The sequence below is a fragment of the Leptopilina boulardi genome, unplaced genomic scaffold (genome assembly GCF_019393585.1).
Source record: "Leptopilina boulardi isolate dan_hultmark-lab unplaced genomic scaffold, ZJU_Lbou_2.1 LbouV2_1, whole genome shotgun sequence".
NCBI lineage: Eukaryota > Metazoa > Arthropoda > Insecta > Hymenoptera > Figitidae > Leptopilina > Leptopilina boulardi.
In genome coordinates this window covers 833,157-855,379 of record NW_026137640.1, presented here as the reverse complement: position 1 = coordinate 855,379, position 22,223 = coordinate 833,157, and the positions used below count along the sequence as shown (strand labels likewise).

The window sequence follows — 22,223 nt, the reverse complement described above, 5'->3', positions numbered from 1 at the left end:
GTGACAAATAAAAGATTTTTAAATTTCTTACCGCAAATTCTACTTCGTTAATAATATGTGTCGCATCATAAGGACATGTTTTCATTTGACTTTTGTCACAGGGATGATTTTTACGACATTTTACCAAATGATATTGCCTTTTACTTTTTAAAAAGCGATGTGATTTATCATATGGACACGTTTGAAGTTGATCATTTAAATCAGTTGCATCCATTTTGTTTTAAGTTTTAACTAATTTCTAGGTAATTAGCAAAAACACTTGTTCCTTTAAAAAAAAATTATTTTTCTTAATTTTGTATACACCTTTCACATAAAAAGCTTACAAATCTTCTTCTTAAATGACTTAAGGCTTGGCCAACTGTCAGAACAACAAAGCTTACAAATGATGCACTTTTATCTCTAAATAAACATTGAGTTGGAAGTCACGTGATACATTCACAGGAAATATAATTTAGTACTATTCTCTCGCCACGAGGTGGCGCTCATCTAATAATTTGAATTTCCGAGTTGGACAAGTTTTCCCATCGAAACTGGCAAACGTATTTACTTGTAAATTCGGCTTACTGTACGTTGGTAAAACTGTAAACAAAGAAATGTCATGTCAGCTGTTGAATCAAGTGTGTGTTTATAATTAATTAACACAGAAAACAAAAGTTTATTAAAAGAGAAATGATTAATTTAATTTTAATATAGCATAAAATGTTATTGTCTATTAAAATATTTCGTTTAGTGATATCTTTCAACCCCATGAATCTTGGAAATTGGAAATAAAAGATGTAAGTAATTTAACAACATTATTGTTTTTTATGAACAATAGTTTACGATTCTTTTTTAAAAACAATGAAGGAATTTGTTTAAATTCAACAATTTGTATTGTTTTATTTAATTTTTTACTTTAAAAACAGAAAATCTTGAGAGGTATTATAATTTAAGAAAAATAAACTTATTTTGAGGTTAGGTTACTAAGTTGTCACTTTTTTTTAAATTTTTTTCACTATGTTAAAGTAAATATAAATTTGACTTAACTTGAAAATTATCTATAAACTGAAATTATTATTAATCTTAATTGTTTATTAATAAAATTATACGTATTTTAATTTGATAATAAATTAAATTTACATTTAGTGACGTAATTATATTTTTTTCCATGAAAATTTTCTTTGTTAATTTTTATATAGTAACATCAATTACCATATTTTCTAAATAAAAGAAATTTGGAAAATATAATATTTATATATTAAATAATAATGCTTAACAAATGGAATTTTTTCTTGTTTTATATAAGAATATTTTTATCACAATCTAATCAAATAATTTTTATACTTTAGATAATACCAGATAATAGAATATAGTTTCTTTTATTCAATTTATTTCAAGGGAACTAATTCATATTTTTTTATGAATTTAAAAATACTTTTGCATTTATAGTATTGATCGTTATAATACGAAGATTTAAAATAATCTATAACAAGTTTGATTAATTTTCATAATATTTAATCTTAAGCTATGCCTTCTGTTCTTTATCACAATTGTTTTTTATTTACAATTTTTTTTTTATTCTTCATATTAAGGTCATTTTATTTATGAATGAAAGAAGAAGCAAATTAATAAAATTACAATAAAAAAAAATTTTCCGTTTTTTGTTTTTAAAAAATATAGTTTAAATTTTGATACAATGAATTTTATTTTATATTTTTAAAATAATAATAAATTATTGAATTTATTTTTTTATAGTAAAAACAAAAAATTATGGAGACTGAAAGGCAAATTAGAGCGGTTGTTGATACCCTTCAAGCTTCTATTGAATCACAGAGGGGAATTAATTCGCAAAGCATTCACAGTATCAATAGTATCAATAGAGCAACGGACATAATTCTCAGTGAACATTTAATCGCTGGCGCAAGACACAATGGAAAAATGTCCAATGTCAGGAGATTTTTCTGTCTATTTGTTACGTTCGATCTTCTCTTCACATGTCTTCTTTGGCTTATATGTGCCACGGTAAATAAAAATTGTTGTAAAAAGAAAAATAGAAAAAAAAAATTGAATTAAATTCCTTTAAAAAGCAATATATCCTTTCATATAAATTGAAAATTAAATCATTTAAATTGTTTCTTTTAATTTTTTTAGAAAATTTATTATTAATTTAATTAATTAAAATTTTTTTTTAGATCGCTGGAGAGAGTGCGGAATCTGCATTTGTTGATCAAGTGGTCCATTACAATATTTCAACATCTTTATTTGATATAGTTGTACGTTTTTTTTTCCATTTCAAATGGATAATTTAAATTTTTTTTTGTAAATTAATATAATTAATGATTTTTTTTCAGATGGCTGCAATTTGCAGGTTTACGGTGTTATTATTATTTTATGCGTTATTGTATATAAATCATTGGTTTATAGTGGCGGTAAGTAAAATTAGTTTTTTTTTAATTTTACCTTTTTTTTAATTTTAAGATCTTTTTTATATTTTCCAGCTGTCCACGGCCTTATCGTGTGCCTTTCTCTTGGCCAAAGTTTTTTTGTTCGACGTAAGTTTCTTCTTTTGCTTTTTGTTTTTTGGTAGAAGAGAAAAAAAATTTAATAATTTTAATGATTTTTTGCAGTGGTCTCGATATAGTCAACCAGTTTTTCAAGTTTTACTTATAATAATGTCATTTGTGATTGCTTGGGGTGAAGCGTGGTTCTTAGATATTAGAGTAATTCCTCAAGAGACAGAAGCGAGTAATTGGACTCTAGGTAAACATTTGTTCAATTTTTATTTCGTTAAAAAGTAAAAATCATTGTTTATCCTTAAATTGTTTTTATTTTTTATTTTCTAGGAATTGTCGAATCAGAAAGAGCGCCACTTTTACAGCATGGAGCACATTCATCAAATCTTTATAGTGAAAATGTGGGTACATTTTATACTCCTGTTGATTCTCCTAATCATTCTGATGTTGAGGACAATGAAGATGAACGAAGAAATCGAATAGATTCATCATTTCGTCCAATGTCAGTGAAACTCTCAGAACAAAAGGTTAGTTTTATTTATTTAAAATTTTTATTTCCTCTAATTGTCATTTAAAAGAATTTTTATTTGGTAAAAATGCCATTTGTTCGAAATTTTATGTAATTAATTCAGGTTAATTAATTTCAAAAATTTAATACAATTTTATTTAGCGATAATAAAGTAAATTTTTTCGTTTATTTTTAAATATCGCGCGTCATTTATTGTCAATTTTTAAATACAATTTAGTTGATTAAGTAATTTAATTATTAATTATGTATAAATAATGAAAAATTCTTATCTCTTAATCAAAGATAATACTCATTTAATTTTATGAGTTTTAGGAGATAATAGAAATGTTCAAAAAACGGAAATTTTGTCAATTGTTTGAAATCGAGTGTAACTTCATTTATATTGTTCAATATATAAAATATTGTACATTCTTTTTCTTTTTTTTATAAAGAAATGAAGTCATTTTTTTTTCTAAAGTTAATTAATTAAATTTTCTTTCTATTAAATTAAATTATCCAAGAAAGGAAAAAACCAGTTTACAAATTAAACCCACATAATTGTGACTAAAAAAAGAATTCTTTTTCTTAAATATACTTGGTATAGTTATTGTTCGTCGGCAGTTTTGAATCGTGTCACGGCACAGTAACTTGTTAATATTTTTCATCTTCACAGTATGAATTTTATTAAAGATTATTGTTTTCAATGGTTAAAAAGTTCTGGTGAAATTATGAAGGAGAAAACAGAAGTTGAATTCAATGATTTCATTGTAGGTGTATCAGTTAATTATAAATTATTTTTAAATTTAACAATTATTTTAATTCAATTAAATAATTACTGTATAATTAATTATATGCTACATAATTAATAATAATAATAATTATTATTTATTAAGTTTAATTGAATAACAATTTTAATATCTTAAAAAATAGTCTAAAATAAGACAATAATTTTGGAAATAAAAAAAATTTTTTTTACCAGAAAGAGGAGTACAAAAATAAAGCGAGATCATTGTTAAATCGTTCCGCTGAATTGTTGACATCTAAAGAATGGATTGTGGATAAAATTACTCCATTTGGTGACATTGTTTCTTACTTGCAGTTTCCAAAAACTGGCAGAAAGATTTTAAGAATATCGGTAAAATTTTAATTTTAATTTAATTATATATTCAAATATTTATATTTTAATTTCAATTAAATTTTAAATATGAATAATTTTTTCAAATTGGTTTTTCACTTCAATGAATAAAAAAAAAGTTAATTTATTTTAAATACTGAAAATTGAATTTTTCATTTTATTTAAGGGAATTGTAAATACTCCTGCGAAAGAAGTCGCAGATCATTTATTTGAAAATGTAGAATCATCCATCAAGTGGAATAAACAATTAACAGAGTGTAAAAAAATTAATGTAAGTTCTTCTCTTTTTTTTTAATATATATTTTTGGAATTATAATTTGTATTGTTATTTAAGATATTTTTTTTTTCTTTTAATTTTCGTCTTTAGGCAATAGATGAAAATACGGATATTATTTATCAAGCCACGCCGTCTTTTGGAAATGGCATTGTCACTGCAAGAGATTTTGTAACTTTACGACATCGGGGAAATATTGGTCCATATTTTGTTAGCTGTGGCATGTCCGTGCCCTCGGTTGAATATCCAAATCGAAAAAATTTTATCCGGTGAGTAGACAATAAATTTTAATAATTTCAATTTTTTTTTTTTTTGAATAAATTAAAAAAAAATAAAAATGCCGAGTGGATTAGAAAAAAGGATTTTAAATTATAAAAATTGATTAGAATACAATTATAGCAAGAATTCAAAATTTATAGGATAATCTAATTTGATTATAATATACGAAATTCGAAAATACCAAACATTTCAGTGTTCATTTTCACTGTCCACTTGATGTACATTTTGGTATGGCATTGAATGCATTCCAGAGTTTCACTGATTCATACTTGACAGTAATTATTCAATTTATGAACTACCTTTGTGCCTTTGTGTCTTTGTGAGATCTAACTGCAATTATAAAGCAATTCTCGAGGAACAGTTTAATTTTAGTTTACTACTTAATTCAACTATATTTACATTATAATAAAACAGAATATTTTTTTTTTTAATTTTCTTCACATAAATATTCTCTAAAAATATAATTAGTTACAAAATTCGAATAATTCTATTTAATTTTTTTTCAACTAAAATTCTCTTTCTTTTTACATGAATTTTATTTCATTTTTAAAATGAAAATAAAAAAAAAAGAGGAGACACGGATTTGGGATGTTTTGTCACAGAAGAAAATGGCGAGAATTGTTGTCGTTTCACTTATATTTTGAGCACTGATTTGAAATTACCGTGGCTACCGCAAAAAATGATTGACAATGTATCTGTGACGTCACTCGCTGAATTTATGGATCTAATGAGAAATCATTTTCGCAATTTAAGATCATGACCAATATTGGAAGGCCATGGTAGGAGCCTTTATTGTGAAAATGATATGAAAAACTTACTGAGTGAAAGTGAATTTCAAATTTTTTCAAGAACTCCCGAATTAATTTTTGCGTGAAAAGAAGAAGAAATATTGTGAGTATTTTTTTTCTATACGTGATTTAAAAAAAAATTAAATTTTGTTATTGATAAAAAAAAAAAATGACAATGTTCGTATATAATTTTCATACGAATGGATTTTAACAAAATAGCAAATTATGCATCAGATTATAAAGAAAATGTGTAAATGTTTTCTGTTTAGAAAAAATTTTCTATATATATAGAAAAAAAAACATTTCGTATTTTATTTTATATATTTGTTTAGAGAAAAAGAAAATAACTAGAATTTTCTATTAAATATTTATATAGAAGAACGATGGGGATAAACCAAAAAAAAAAAATTTTGTTTCGTCATTCGACTTTAATGCAAATTTAAAAATAATATTTTTGTTAAATTAGAATTTCAAACGTCGTTTTGTGAGAAAATAGGAAAATATTAGAATCCTCTCCAATTATGCACAAAAATGTCACTAATATAATGTTAATGTTAATACAATTTTAAAAAAAGATCTTTATTTTATTTTAATTTAAAAGAAAAAAGAAATAGACAATAGTTTCCTCTGTGAGGAATCTATTTTCATATAGATTAAGATAGAGTTTACGAATTCAATATAGAAATTATTTTTCGCTAATTTTAAATTTCTTTTTTTTTAAATATTTAAAGTAAACTTTTTTTTGAAATTTTAAATTTTCCAAAAAGTGCCAATTTATTGGTTATTAATGAAAGAAAAAATTTAGAGATTAATTTTTAAAATACATTTTTTAGTATTAATTTTTATAGACTTTTTTATTTCTTTTTTTTAATTAAGTTTCAATTTAAAAAAAATCTAATTAAGCTTTTTAAATTAAATATATCGATTTGTGTCTTTGAAATATTTTTTAATATTAATAATAAAATATTTGTCATTTATGGTTTTCATTAACTTTTTCATATTATGTATAGAGTTCAATATTAAATTAATCGATAAAATTGTGAAAAGCTATATTGGCAATCATTATTATTATTATTATTATTATTATTATTATTTTTTTTTGATAGTCGCTTCAAATTAGAAATATTGATCAAGCGGAGGGGGAAAAAAATAATAAAAAAGGAATTTTTGAGTCAAACCCAGGAGAAATTATTTTTAGACATTCCATACTCTGCGTCTGGATAGAGAGTGAAAGTTCATAAGATCTCGATTACTCAGCTTCAGCCTAAAATAAAATCGCGTTCATTTTCATGTTCGAATCACCAAGTACACTGTGTTTATAATAAACACAAAAAGTAAAATTATCAACAGATATGGTAAATTTTTTTTTTTTTTTTTTTAATCGTTATAAATATCAATACCACGAATAATAATCATTGAAATAATTTTCAGTAACAATTCTTTTTAAGATATACGCGATAAAAACATTTGCAAATATAAAAGACTGAATTTTTTTGTTTTCTCAAGAAAATTTTAACAACGATAAAAAAAATTTTTTTGTTGTTATTTTCTTTATTGTTACAAATATGTATGTGTTTAATTATCAAATCTTTTATATATATACATACGATGGTGTTTTAGAATTTAAGATAAAATCTAAATGTTTAGATTTTTATGAACTACTAGTCGTTTAAGAATTATGTAGATATTTTATAATGTAAATAATTAGAGACAATGGCTTTAGATATTAAGATTATAATTATACTTTGTAATTATCACGAATTTAATATATAAGTTTCAAATACAATTTGTATTTGTAAAAGAAAAAATAATAGTATTCAAACACTTGCTTAATTTCTTTTTTCTTCAATTAACAAAAATTAATTAAAGATTAAAAAAAAATTATTAATTTGATTGCTTCAACTTTTCTTTAAAAAAAAAAATCGATTTCGAGAATATTTAAAATTGTTTAATTTGCCTCTTTTTTCCAGGTGGACAGTTTTGCTATATATTACTCCCTCGATGGATCTTAAATTCATCGAGAAAAACGGATAAAAACTTATCTCGTTTTAAAACTTTTTTTTTCTCGACTTTTTAGCGTGGAAAAATTTTTCAAAGAAATTCAAAACTGCATTGCAGATTCAAAAATTGGTTTATAAAGAAAAAAAAAAAATTTTTTTTCTTCTAAACTATAAAAAGCTTTAATTATTCAGAGAATAAAAATTCAATTGTATTATTTACTATTTGAGACAAATATATCTTTTATCTCGGATGTATTTATAAATTTTTTCATTATAAAAATATGAAAAAGTTTATAAAAAAAAATATTAATTTTTTGAATTAATGAAATTTAATTAAATTTTGTATTAACAGTATGTATATCGTGAAAATGAGGAAATTACCAATGAAATTCTTGACTGTCATATCAATTACGATGATCAGTGCGGTTTTTGGATTAAATTCCCATCAAATATATGTATATTGATGTTGAAAACAGAATTTCAAAATAAACTAAATTCTGTGTTATAGCAAAATAATTTTTTTTAAAAAATTCTCTTTATAGAAAATTATAAATTATAAAAAAAAAATTTGATAAATTTTTTTTTAAGAAATTATTTAAGAAAATTTTTTTTCAAAATAAATTTTTAATTTCACACTTGTTGGAAGAAAATGACACGTATTAAAAGAGTCAGTGAACATTAAATTTAGCAGAAAATATAGAGAATGTGGAGCTTATTCTTTCATCTTATGTGTTCCCCTCATGAGAATAAAATGAGAGTAACAACGTAGTATGTATGTACTTGTGAGTAACTGCTCGTTTGTCTTTCCCTTATTCTCTCCACCCTTTTCGCGCACATATAGTGATTATAATCCTGACTATATGAAGCATTAACAACTCTCGTATATGTAAATTAAATGCACAGTTATATATATATATATATATATATATATATATATATATTTCTGGTTGTATTATCTGAAATGATGAAATATAATCACATGTATATAAAAGATTGTGCATATGTATGTGAGAATTCCAATTATATAGATACATTGGGGTTTATAATAGCTGGTGCTCAAATGTATACGATTTGCACCTGTTCCATGCAATTATCGCTCTACTTTAGCTTCATTAAAATTCACAACTCTCCAACTTCGTTAGGTACTTCTTCAACCATCTCTGTGTCTCCATTATATTCTATTCGATAAATCTCATAAAATTGCTTTTTTTCTCATTTAGAGATTTTATTTTCAATAATAATAATAATAATAATATTAGTAATAAAAAATATTTTATTTGAACCAAATATATTTGAATTAAATAAACTTATATTTTTCTCACAGCCAACTAGCCTATTTATTTGGCGTAAATAAAATTTTGTATTTAAAAAAAATTTTTTTTCTTTTTTTAACAAAAAATTTATTTGAGTCAAATAAATATTTATTAGACTCTAAGACAAATATAATATTATTTCATTCAAATAAATTTTATTTTCTTCTCAAAATAAATGCAAAAAAAAATTATTTTTTTTCCATTTTCAAATAATGTAAAATTGAAAATAAATATTTGGTCAATATTATAATTTGTTATTCTATTATTATTGTTATTATTATATTTGATTAGTATAATTTGTTTATGTCTATATATGTATATATAATAAACCATTTAAACTTGAGCAAAACTTATTTGCTGAAAGTAATTTTAGTTTTAATGTATATGAGAATGGAATAATAATAATAATCGACAATGCTCGTCGAGAGGAGAATATTTATGCATTGAAGGCGGTCATTATATTATATTATATATAATATATACATAGAGTGAGCTCTCGACGCACATAGCTCATTAATATATAAATTAATTATTATGTTCATCATCATGATAGATGTAAAGTGTGACAGTTGAGATTTACAGAGGATTCAGTGCCTATTATAATCATATAATATATATATATATATATATTTATTTATTTATTTATTCTCTGTAGTAAATAATTAAAGTTATTTTCTATCATCAGTAAAAGTGAAATCGGTCACTAAATTTATATCAAACTTTTTTCTTCGAAAAATTTCTTTTTTTCTCAAATTTGCAAAATATTCAGACGAATTTAATCTAAAAATATTTAATTGAAAATGAATTTTTTGATATTTAACAAAAACTTTTTAATTAGAAAAATTAAATTTCCATTTTAGTTGAATTTTTAATAGAAAACAAAATTTTCAAATTGAACAATTTTAGTTAGTAAAAATTATACAATTAGCAGAAATATTGACCAATTTAATTACTAATTTACTTTTTTGTTTTTAAATTACATAGTAAAATTTAACTAATAAATAGTAGAATAGTAAAAAAAATTTACTATCCAATTTGTAAAATTTAACTAATTCATAGAAAAATTTATTTTTGAATCAGTAAAATTTAACTAAAAGAAAAAATTTTTTTTCTATTATTAATTAGTTAAATTTTACTAATTCTATAGTAAAAAAAAAATATTTTTCTACAATGAAATTAGTAAAATTTAACTAATTAATAATAGAAAAAAAATGTCTACTATCGAATTATTAGTAAAATTTAAATAATAAATAGTAAAAACAATTTACTATCGGATTAGTAAAATTTTATTAATTAATAGTAAACAAATTTTTTACTATCCAATTAGTAAAATTTAACTAATTAATAGAAAAATTTATTGTTCTACTATCGAATTAATAAAATTTAACTAATAAGAAAAATTTTTTTTTATCAGTAATTAGTTAAATTTTACTAATTCTATAGTAAAAAAAATATTTTTCTACTGTGGAATTAATAAAATTTAACTAATTAATAATAAAAAAAATTTCTACTATCGAATTATTAGTAAAATTTAAAAAATAAATAGTAAAATAGTAAAAAAAAATTACTATGGGATTAGTAAAATTTTATTAATTAATAGTAAACAAATTTTTTACAATCCAATTAATAAAATTTAACTAATTATTAGAAAAATTTATTTTTGAATCAGTAAAATTTAACTAATTCTATAGTAAAAAAAAATATTTTTCTACTATGAAATTAATAAAATTTAAGTAATTAATGGTAATCTATATTTTTTAAAATCGAGTTAGTTAAATTTTACTAATTCTATAGTAAAAAAAAATATTTTTCTACTGTGAAATTAATGAAATTTAACTAATAAATAATAAAAAAAAAATTACTATCGCATTAGTAAAATTTAACTAATTAATTGTAAACAAATTTTTTACTATCCAATTATTAAAATTTAACTAATTAATAGAAAAATTTATTTTTCTACTATCGAATTAGTAAAATTTAACTAATTAATAGTAATCTAATTTTTTACTATCGAGTTAGTAAAATTTTAATAATTCGATAGATAGAAAAAACATTTTCTAATAATTAGTTAAATTTTACTAATTCTATAGTAAAAAAAAAAATATTTTTCTACTATGAAATTAATTAAATTCAATTAATAAATAGTAAAAAAAAATGTCTACTATCGAATTAACTAATAACCAAAAAAAAATTTTTTTTCACTATTATTAAAATTTAATTAATACTAATTGAATTAATAAATTCAAATTAGTTAAATTAGTTTCAATTTTTTTCACCAAGTTTCATATTTAAAATTTTTTTTTCAAAAATATTAAGAAATCTTAAAAAGATTTTCGCTTGAGATTTCAATTTTTTTTTTTTCTATATATAACAGGTAAATCGCAGAAAATTGAAGCAATCACGTTTTGTGTTGTGTACGTAATGTAGTTCTAAGTCCAGCTTATATTTGATCATTCGAAAGGGTGGTGGTGGGTCCTTTCACAGGTTCCTAGCTATTTAATGAACACACCGGTACGAAATGCAATTCCGGAGACTCGAATCCGGAGCCAAGAGAGAGAAAGAGAGATGTGGTGCGGATCTGCGCAGGAATCGGATCCGTGGATACACCAAGTCAGCTTCATCAGTTGGTTTCGCGCTTCACGCGTGTTCACTTCGTATTTTTTTTTGAGAACAAAGTTTTCATTAAAAAAAGAAAAAAAAAAAAAAAAAAAATCGGTTGATAAAAAAAATTATTTATTCAGTGGACAAATTTGTCAATAATTTTCGATTTAATTTTTAAATTTTCTATATATAAATCATTGCGGGACGAGTGGGAGGAGAATATTTAATGAACGTGAAATTAAAAAAAAAAAAAAAAAAGTGCAGTGAATAATAAAATGTACGTGTTTCGAAAATGGTGAGTTTAATTTATAACTTTCTGTTTTTTTTTGTTGAACAAGTAATATCATGGAGAAAAAGTTTTATTTCAAACGAGTTTTTTTTTCTTCTTTTGAATAAACATTCAACTTTTTAAATTACAAACTAATTTCAAAAAGAAAATTTTAAATATTATTTTAGTTTTATTTTAAATAAAAAATTTGTTACGAATTGAAAATTTGATTTAGTCAAACAAATCATTTGGTTGATTTATTAATCTATTTGATTAATTAAAAGTGTTGAATCCAAATAAACTCCACTTTGAATTTAATTTATTTATTTTCAATTTTTTATTTTATTTCTATTTTTTTCCCCAAAAATTTTAATAAACAATTTTAAACTAGTTTCAATTAGTGCGCGATTATTTAAAAATCAAAATAATTTTTTTAATTCTAAAAAAAAAAAAAAAATTCAAAAAAAGCAAGAAAAATAATTATTTTTTTCATATATTAAAAAAAAAATAAATTTATTTCTACTTCGAATTCGGAAGTAAATTTTGAAAATTAAAATTTTCTACTCCATGCGTGAAATAATAAAATTTGTTTCCATTTTTGAATAAATTTTCCTCAGCTCAAAAAGTTTACGAATAATCTCAGAAGCAATATTTCTTTAAAGATAAAGTATTCCACGTGTGCGTATACATATACATAAAATATAATAAAAGTAATAATATAAATAAAAACATATATATATATATATATAATGCGGATTATAAAATAAAATCAAGCTCAAAAATCTTGAGATTTATTTAAAAAATTCAAGATATTAATGTCACGCATTTTATTATCATCTTACGACGACATTTCGTTATTTTTATCAAAAAAAAAAAAAAAAAAAGAGAAAGAAATCCCAGAATTGGAGGGTGAAAAAGTTGAACTTAATTCGTACTTAAAATTCTAATCGGAATTTAAACGATAAATTCTGACATATTTATAATCATATCGATCCTCTCGATTATAAGAGGGGAAAAACTTTTTCCATAAAGTAGTTTTCTATATAATATATATATATTTAGGTTTAGAAAAATATTTTATGAAAAAAGGTTTTAGTACAAAAAAAAAAGTTTTTAAATAAAGGAAATTAATTAAATTTGAGAATTGATTTTTTGAAAAAAAAAAAATGTTTGCATAATTTTTTTTTCCATAAACTTAATTAAGTGAAAGTGCGATAAAAAAAGACGAGTATAAAAATAAATTTTCTTGTGCTACCATTTTTTTTTGAGCCTAACCCCTCATTACATAATTAATGAATGTATTTAATTACTTCGAGGACTGTAAAACTTGTCACGTTCGTGGACATAAAATAATTATGCTGCTTTTCATATTTTATATGAAGTCAACACGTTTTTTTTTTTTATTATATCAAATATAATTTTGAATAAAAAAAATATATAATTTTTTTTTTTTTTAATTAAAAGTAAATAAAATAACTTGAAAAAAAGTTTTTTTTTTGTCGTTGGTGGTGGAATCGATTTTTTGAATTTAGCTTAACTTTGGTTCGTTAAAATTGAGATGTAATTAAATTTTCACTTACACGTTTCGTATTTCAGTGATCGGATTCTGTTTATATCGATAGAGAAACATTGACAGACACAGTAACAACCTTGATTAATGATAATGGAAATTGATGCTTTTCAGTGTCTACATGTGCGACGAACTTTTTATTTACTGTTAAAAGTTTGTAATTATTTTTTTTCTTTTTGTCTCTCACAAAACACCAATATAAAATTAACAAAAAAAAAAAAAAAAAAAATATTTTTTTTTCCCCAATAAATGATAAATTCAACTAAGTCAAAGTAATTATTATATTAATTGTGACACAAATTATTATATTTTTTTTTAATTATAACATTTTTTAATTAATAACATTGTTATAAAAATAAATTTACTTGTAAATAAATAAAAAAAATCCATTAAAAAAATGAAAATTAATTCAAAAAAATGTTTAAAAAAATATTACAAAATAAATATGAAAATACAAAAAGAAAATGACAAGAGGTAAAATATAAAAATGATGAAAAAAAAAAAATAATAATTTTGAAAATAGAAAAATTAAAAAAATTTAAAAATAGAATCTACAAAAGTTGAAAATTGAAAGATAAAAATCGAACAATAAATCAAAAATACATTTTCAAGAAAAAGTTGATTTCCATTATATATATATAAAAGAAACGATGTGATTTAAATTTAGAATCTTTTCTAATTCAAAAAATTCTTTCGTTCTTCATATAGAGACTCAGTTTAGAATTTATTGTTAGAACAACAGAGATACGTTGAAAGATAAAAACCAAATTTTATAAAAAGTTTAAAATAAGCATATTTTAAAGTAGAAACAAATTAAAAATCGTAAAAAAAAATTCATACTCCCTGGTTATTAATTAGTATAAAAATCACAAAAATAATTCTAAAATAATTTTATGAATTTTTAAACATCCTTTATGTATCTCTGAATTAAAAATTGCTTTAATTAATAAAAGAAAAAATAATTTCAAAGTAAAAATATTGTTTAATTGAAAATTGTGTAAATTTTCGTAAAAAAATATTATGTTTTATACAAAAAAAGCCTCTTTAAAAGTACATCGAAGAAAAGGAGACTTTCGATAATATGTATAGATATATATATATAATAAGAACCAGAATCACAGTCATTCAACTTATTTGCAATTCAAAGAATAAAGGAATTAATTTTCCTTCTCATTGCTATCGAGAAAACCAAATGCAATCAGTTTGTATTTTTTCAAAAATGCTATACTTATTTTACAAAAATTTTAAATTTATTTGAAATTGAAAGATTATTATTTAATTATTATTTTATTTCAAATATTTATTTGAAATTTATTTAAATAACTAAAGAAAATATTATAATTTTAGAAAAAATATTTATATTTTTTAAATATTTACGAAATTATTAATATATTTTTATTTACTCTTATATTATTTATTTTAATTTATTGTAATTTATTAATATTTATTACATTTTTTCTTTTACTTCATTTTTTTTTCTAAAAAAAGTAACAAAAATTATTAATTTAGTTTATAAAAAAAAAAAAAAAAAATGAAATTAAATTTTAATATACAAAATATAAACGTCAATTTTCGGAAAAGATTTTTTTTTTTTTCTTAAAAGGAAAAATAAAATTTTATATTAAATCTTTAAAGCAAGATTTGTAAATCTTCATACATAGGTGTTACATATAAAATACTTTTGTTTGCAAAGAAGGCTGATAGGAGTGTAAAAAAGATCGACTCTCTTATCAAATTTAATTTACCTTTGGAAATAATTTTTCTTTTTCTTTCTTTCTCTCGTGTTTTCTCTTATCAAAAATTAATTTTATTTTTATACATAGAATACGCGAAATTTTAGTTGTAAAATAAAACTAAATAATATAATAAAAAATAGTATAATAATAATAATAATAATAATAATAATAATAATAATAATAATAATAATAATAATAATAATAATAATAACAATAATAATAGCACTAAATTTAAGAATAAATAAATAAAACAAAAAATAAATTAATAAAAAAACAAAAATTTTAAGTATATTTTATTTAATATTTTTGAAGAATTTTTTTTATGATTTTATTTTTCAATTTTTGTACGATCAGACTATTTAAAATATAAATGAATAATTATTGAAAATTAATATCATAATTGCCGACATAAATTAAAAATTTTAAAAGCACTTTCATGATTCGGAATTCCCCTTGGCTTTCATATTGTTATTATATAGGGGATTAATAATAACCGAGTAATGAATAAACAAGTGATGTAAATTACACATATCAAATTAATTATTTATACGCGAGAGAAGCTTCACTATTAGGACAAATATATATATATATATATATATATATATAGAAATTTAATAAGCGTTAAAAAAAAATCTCTAAATATTTTTTAATAAAATTTTTTACAAGATGTATTTTTTTCCTCTCTGGTATAATAAATAAATAAATCTATATATAATAATAAAATAATAATTGTATTGAAAATTTATTTAAAAAAAAAAAAAAAAAAAAAAAAATTAAACTAAATTGTTTTCTGGATGCTGGATTTGATTGATATTTTCTATTCCATTTTGAAATCCTATTTATATCGAAATATAAAATGAATGTTGATTATGGAAAAAAAGATAAAACAAAAAAAAATCCTCTTCTTAATAAGTTACATATATAAAAGAGTCGATATGGTATATAGATATATTTTTATTCATTTCTCTCTCATATTTTATTTCGCGCTTGATCGATTGAGCGAAATGAAAATATGTAATATTGAAAGAGAGATCAGAGTTTAATGTTTATACTTCTTCATGAGTGAAAAAGTACTGACATTGTTCTCATTTTGACGTGTATATCAGGTTTTATATATATAAATGTGTATATATATATATATATAGGTTTCAACAGGTTGTCGCGTTTCCTGTCAATTTTCTGCCCTTATAATTCTTTTAATTATTTATTCTTCAGATATGTTAATTCTCCACAAACAATTTTAAATAACTATATATGTTCAAAAAAAAAAAATTTTTTAATTCAAAATTAAAATTTTTAATTTATCATTGTTTTTTTCACACCGATCATTATTTTTTAATTATAAAAATAAACGAGAATCATCCAGAGAAATGTTTTATTTGAACCAAATATAATATATTTGAGTTAAATAAATATTTGTCTCACAGCCTAATAGCCTATTTATTTGGCGTAAATAAAAATTTATTTGAATCAAATAAATAATTAATAATAAATAATAATTTTTATTTGAGTATATTAAATGGTATTTGATTTAAATACATAAATTATATATTGATTCAAATACAATTTATTTAATTCAAATAAAAATTATTTGATTCAATTAAATATTTATTTGAAAATAGTCGATTATTTGAATAAAAAAAAATTTTTTTTTTTCATTTATACTATTAGTGGGTACAATCTCAACTGATTTAAATTTAGAATATATTTTTAATTTTAAAGTAAAAATAGAAATGGTCGTGTATATTATAATTTTATCTGAGCTTATATTATAATTGAATGTCAATCATTTTGATACCAAAACTATTCCGATTTGCTCTAAAAACGTCACTTTTATTACTGAAATGATATTTCTAACTTGACATTAACGGGAGATATATATAACTAGAGACTCAATTAATTTCTTACCTTTACTGTTTTACTCAAAATTTAATGTTTTATTCAAAAGAATTTTTATTATATTTCTTTTACTATTTTTCCAAAAAAAAAAGAAATACATTTTTAACTTGTCTATAGTCAAATAAATTTTTAAATAAATCAATTATTATCCTCTGTATTTACTATTTCACTAAAAAAAATAATTATTTCATACAAATAAACCAGAAAAAATTATTTCTATTTAAATAATTTACAATAAATATAATTTGAAAATGTGTTTTTACAATTGTAAAATTATTTATTATTTATTATAATATACAATATTAAAATTAATAATTAATAATATTAATTAATTATATATAAATTGTATTTATATTTTATTCATTATTTAAAGAATTTAATTAATTATTTAATTATTATTTCTTTAATTTTATTTTTTTTATTGATTATTTGAAGAATATGAAAATATTTTTAATTACTGATTTCATTATTATTATTATTATTATTATTATTATTATTATTATTATTATTATTATTATTATTATTATTATTATTATTATTATTATTATTGGTTCAAAATATTTTAATAGCTTGCCTTTCCTCAACTATTACATAAAACTTATAATCTCATTTAAATTTCCAAGATTAGATTATTGTTATTTTTTTCTCTCAAAAACGAAATTTATTTTCATCGAGGTGATTTATTCGACCTGAGGAATGCTCTATATTTGCTTTGAGCGATTGGTTATATTTGGTTTGCTTATTTCTGCACAATTTATCGACGGAAGTTCTTTTTGAAAAGAGAAAAGCCAGGTTTAACATGAAAAAAAAGTGAAAGACGTGGAAAAGAAAATTATTATCGAGTTTCTTTTTATGTTTTATACACTATATATATATATATATATACCTATATATACAATAGAAACACGTATAAGGCATTTTCAATGTAATTAATTGAAAAATGTTCACTTTGTTTTCGCAGTTTGATGAGGGTTTCTCTTTCTCTCTCTCTCTTTTTTTTTTTTTTTTTTTTTATTTTGTTGTATTTTCAGGAAAATATTGAAAGATAGCAAACATTTATATTATGAATATTTATAAAATCAACATTTATTATTTACGATTCAATTTTAAATAATCAATGTTTAATCCCTGTGAATTTTTTTGTTTTATTTATAAATAATAATTTATTCTATTTATTTTAAATTTATATTTAGAAAAAAAGAACATTTGTCCTTTTAATATAATTTTTAAAAAATAATTAATTTTTTTTACATTTAAATAAATAAATAAATTATTGTGATTGTTATTAATATTATTTTTCTTATTACTATTTTTTTTTATTTTTATTATTACAATTTTTTGATTATTTATATGATTATTATTATTATTACAATAATAATAATAATAATAATGAGAGTGTAAAAATAAATTTCGATTATTTTCTTTAGAGTAATTGCATTGCGGGTATAGGTTAAAAAAAAGAAGGGATTTTCCTATGTCCTATGTCCCAAGGGTAGGATAGTAGTTCTATGGGGCGTGCCATACCCCCATTTTCTCCCCTTCCCCCCTTCGGCCACCCACCAACTTGAGTATATTCCTCACTATATAGCCCTGAGTCGTGCTCTTTGTCTAATAGTCTCACCTTTCTCTTTCTTTCGTTCTCACCCCCTTTTCAAGGTCATTTAACGGAGGTAACGTTGCCATGACAACGCACGAGCCCAGAATAACGGGCAACCCCTTTTCATCCCCCTTTTTGCTATGTTCTCTCTTTCCACGTGTGTGTATATATATATATATATATAATATAGCTTGAATAAGGGAATAACAATTGCATAATTTCACTCGATTCACGCCAATATAATAATAATAATATAATATGCCGTTTGATGTGTGATACACCTTTTTTTGTGTATAGGAATTTTTTTTTGATCCCACTATCGATAAATTGGAGGCTAATTTTCTGAATTTATTGCCCAAGAGTGTGAAACAAATTCCATCCCTATTGAGATTTATATATTATAGGTTGAATTTAAAATAAAATTAGGAGGAGGTATATATATATAATTCTAAATAGAGTGAAACTCACGTATATCGGATTTCAAGGGACCGTACAATAAGAGGAAAAATATCTGTTTTATCATCAGCCGGTAAATTAGATTTCTAGGTTGGTAATTTTTATATTTTAATTTTTTCCAAAAACCTGTTTTTACCATCAGTCGGCAAGGTAGATTTCTGTGTGGTAAAACAGTTATTTAAAGGGAAAATATTAAAATTTACCGACACAGAAATCTACTTTATCGACGGATGGTAAAACAATTTTGTTGTAAAATTCAAATATAAACATTACGAACCTAGAAATCTACCTTACCGACTGATGGTAAACATTTTTGAAGAAAAAAAATCATTTACCATCAGTCGGCAAGGTAGATTTCTATGTCGGTAATTTTTTATATTTTATTTTTTAAAAAAGTGTTTTACCATCAGTCGGTAAGGTGGATTTCTGTGTCGGTAATTTCTATATTTGCATTTTTCAAAGATTTCTTTACCAGCAGTCAGTAAGGTAGATTTCTGTGTCGGTAAATTTTTATGTTTTTATTTTTCAAAAATCTGTTTTACCATCTGTCGGTAAGGTAGATTTCTAGGTCGGTAATTTTTATATTTTAATTTTCAAAAAAGTGTTTTACCATCAGTCGGTAAGGTAGATTTCTGTGTTGGTAATTTTTATATTGGCATTTTTCAAAGATTTCTTTGCCATCAGTCGGTAAGGTAGATTTCTGTGACGGTAGCTTTTATTTTTCATTTTCCAAAAAAATTCTTTACAATCAGTCAGTAAGGTAGATTTCTGTGTCGGTAAATTTTTATGTTTTTATTTTCCGAAAATATGTTTTACCATCAGTCGGTAAGGTAGATTTCTAAGTCTGTAATTTTTATATTTTAATTTTTTAAAAAAGTGTTTTACCATCAGTCGGTAAGGTAGATTTCTGTGTCGGTAATTTGTATATTATAATTTCCCCAAAAAAATTCTTTTACCATCAGTCGGTAAGGTAGATTTCAGTGTCAATAATTTTTTATATTTTTATTTTTCAAAAAATTTCTTTTTTTCCCTCTTTATTTTGTTATTTTCCCTTTATTATTTTTAAAGACAGCATTTCAAGTAATATAAAAAAATTATTAATTGATTCAATCAATTTTGATTGTAATTAATATAAAAAATAGGGAATGTGAAAGAATTTCTGCAGGTCTTAAAAAATTTTTTAATATGAATTTAATAAACATTTTTTTCTAGGTGTTAAATTTAAATAAAAGTTGAGAGAAACTTTTTGTTTTTTTTTTGTTTTTTGAAGATTTCAAAGAAATTCGATAAATTTTAGAAAATTATATGAGCTATAACTTCTTTTGGGTTATACGGTTCATAGTTTTATAGATTATGTTCCATAACCTTCTATATATAATACTCTTGTAAAATTTATGGGAAAGTCCATATAAAAGATTCTACAAGTCTGGAAAACTTTTCTTTTTCACAGCTGCACACGAAAACTTGGCAAAAATTTTATTATATTGAAATCAAAAAATAAAATATAGTCCCGTGTGGAAAAAGCCACGATCTTGCCCTCAAGAGTTCGGGGCCCCCGGCGGGGGCCCATGAGGGCTGATCCATATGGCGAATCCATGAGGGGCACCGTAGGGGCCCCGCATGGATCGCCCTCATGATCGATTAGCAAAATTTTCTAAGTCCAAAAATCAAATATTTTTTTATCACCAAAAAATTAATGTTTATAATGATTCAGAACCACGAAAAACGCGTTTTTAATAAAAATATATTTACACTTTTTTGAAAATTCGCCTGAGATGATTCATGATAATAATCATAAAGCATATAATTAATTATATTTTATAAATTGCATTTGATTGGAAAATATAATTTAATATCTTAACTTTAACTAAATGATGTTAAGCACTTTTCTTTGTTAGGTATTTTTGAAGTTTAAATAGCATCAAGAAGTTAGCATTCGTTTTGAAGTAGCGTACGTAGCGTAGTTGGTAAAGCGTTAGACTCATAGTCCGTAGGTCGTAGGTTCGATTCCCCCCATGCGTTAGATTTATTTATTTCTCAGGTTTGCGTTTAATCATTAATTCTATGTATGAATTAATTGAAAAATGAAAATATCCGTTAATAGTATGCATAAATTAAATATTTTTTAATTTTTTAATTAATTAATTTATTATTACTTTTAATTATATCCGACAGTTAATTAATTAGAACGTTAATTAATAAATTGAATTTGAGTAAGAATTTAATTTAAAATTGAATAATTATTAAATAAATATGTTATTTATTCATAACTTAAGCTTATTTATTATTAATTAACTTTTATTATTAATATTATTGATTAAAAAACATTATGGCAAACTTGAGGGCAAGATGAGGGCAAACGTGAGGGCCCATAAGGGCGCCCGTAGGGGCACCCTCATGGATCGCCCATGCGGGCGCCCTCATCGATGAGCATGTCGTTTCCATGAGGGGCCCCTATGGATCATCCATATGCGGCCCTCATGGCATGAGGGCGATCCATAAGGGCCCCCGCTGGGGGCCCACATCACTTTTCCACACGGGGTTGTATAATTTTTTAATAATTAAACGACGCAATTTTTACATTAAAAAAAAATATATCAAAAAACGAACCGAGAAAAGAGAGGGGTTAATTTTAATTTCTTACAATGAGAAAACTCATTTATTTATTGCAAATATATTTCATTTCATTGAAATAAAAAATTTATTTGAGCCGAAGAAAAATTTATTTCTGACAAATAAAATTTTTATTTACGCCAAATAAATAAGTTAGAAGGCTCTGAGACAATTATACGTTTATTTAACTCAAATATATTTTATTTGGTTCAAATAAATCATTTCTCTGGGTGTATGTACTTTTTAAAGCATTATATAAGAAAATGGGTTAATAGAATTGTTATATTAAAATGGTTCTTTTAACCCATTTTCTTATCTTATACAGAGCGAGCGGAAGCAAAAACTCTTTTGAAGTTAGTATTCATTTTATCTCGCACTCACATTTGAATCCGAAAAGTGCAAACTGCATTTAAAATTAAGTATAACTTATTTCATGCGAATAAAATTAATTTAATTAAATTCATATACAAAAAATTTTGTTTAGTACGGCTTTTTATTTCAAAAAAAAAATTTATTTGATTCAAATAATAGGTTACTTGATTATTATCAAATAAATATTTTAAATAAATATATTAAATATATAATATATAATATATATTAAATTTTAATAAATTAAATATATATATATATATTATATTTGAATCAAATAAATTTTTTATAAATTATATATAAATTATTACTCTTCTCAGTTAAT

General features: G+C 22.2%; 3 protein-coding genes across 5 annotated transcripts in view; 2 read left to right on the top strand and 1 right to left on the bottom strand.

The window, feature by feature from the left end:
* Positions 1 to 22,223, bottom strand: part of LOC127283258 (uncharacterized) — an 86,973-nt gene that overhangs the window by 2,216 nt on the left and 62,534 nt on the right. Inside the window, exon 6 of the mRNA XM_051308033.1 lies at positions 32 to 579. Within this exon, the coding sequence (XP_051163990.1) occupies positions 32 to 214 (183 nt within the window). The 5' untranslated portion in view covers positions 215 to 579. The remainder of the gene's footprint in view (positions 1 to 31; positions 580 to 22,223) is intronic.
* Positions 574 to 7,080, top strand: LOC127283069 (steroidogenic acute regulatory protein-like). 2 transcript variants are annotated; one of them, XR_007843311.1, is made up of 12 exons: positions 574 to 776; positions 1,735 to 2,001; positions 2,172 to 2,252; positions 2,331 to 2,408; positions 2,478 to 2,531; positions 2,607 to 2,739; positions 2,823 to 3,019; positions 3,980 to 4,135; positions 4,302 to 4,406; positions 4,503 to 4,678; positions 5,259 to 5,579; positions 6,583 to 7,080. XR_007843311.1 is itself a non-coding variant. In XM_051307772.1 (11 exons), the coding sequence occupies exons 2-11, from the start codon at positions 1,750 to 1,752 to the stop codon at positions 5,446 to 5,448; spliced, it is 1,422 nt and encodes a 473-aa protein (XP_051163729.1). In that variant the 5' UTR covers positions 574 to 776; positions 1,735 to 1,749; the 3' UTR covers positions 5,449 to 6,054. The 2 variants fall into 2 exon arrangements, 1 of the variants encoding a protein (XP_051163729.1); XM_051307772.1 differs by lacking the exon at positions 6,583 to 7,080 and having other exon boundaries at positions 5,259 to 6,054.
* Positions 11,393 to 22,223, top strand: part of LOC127282749 (diacylglycerol kinase 1) — a 97,840-nt gene continuing 87,009 nt past the window's right edge. Inside the window, exon 1 of one of the 2 annotated variants that reach the window (XM_051307338.1) lies at positions 11,393 to 11,667. The gene's annotated coding sequence lies outside the window, so the exon portion shown is untranslated. Of the gene's footprint in view, positions 11,686 to 22,223 lie in introns of both variants that reach the window. The other variant, XM_051307260.1, reaches the window with a different exon arrangement.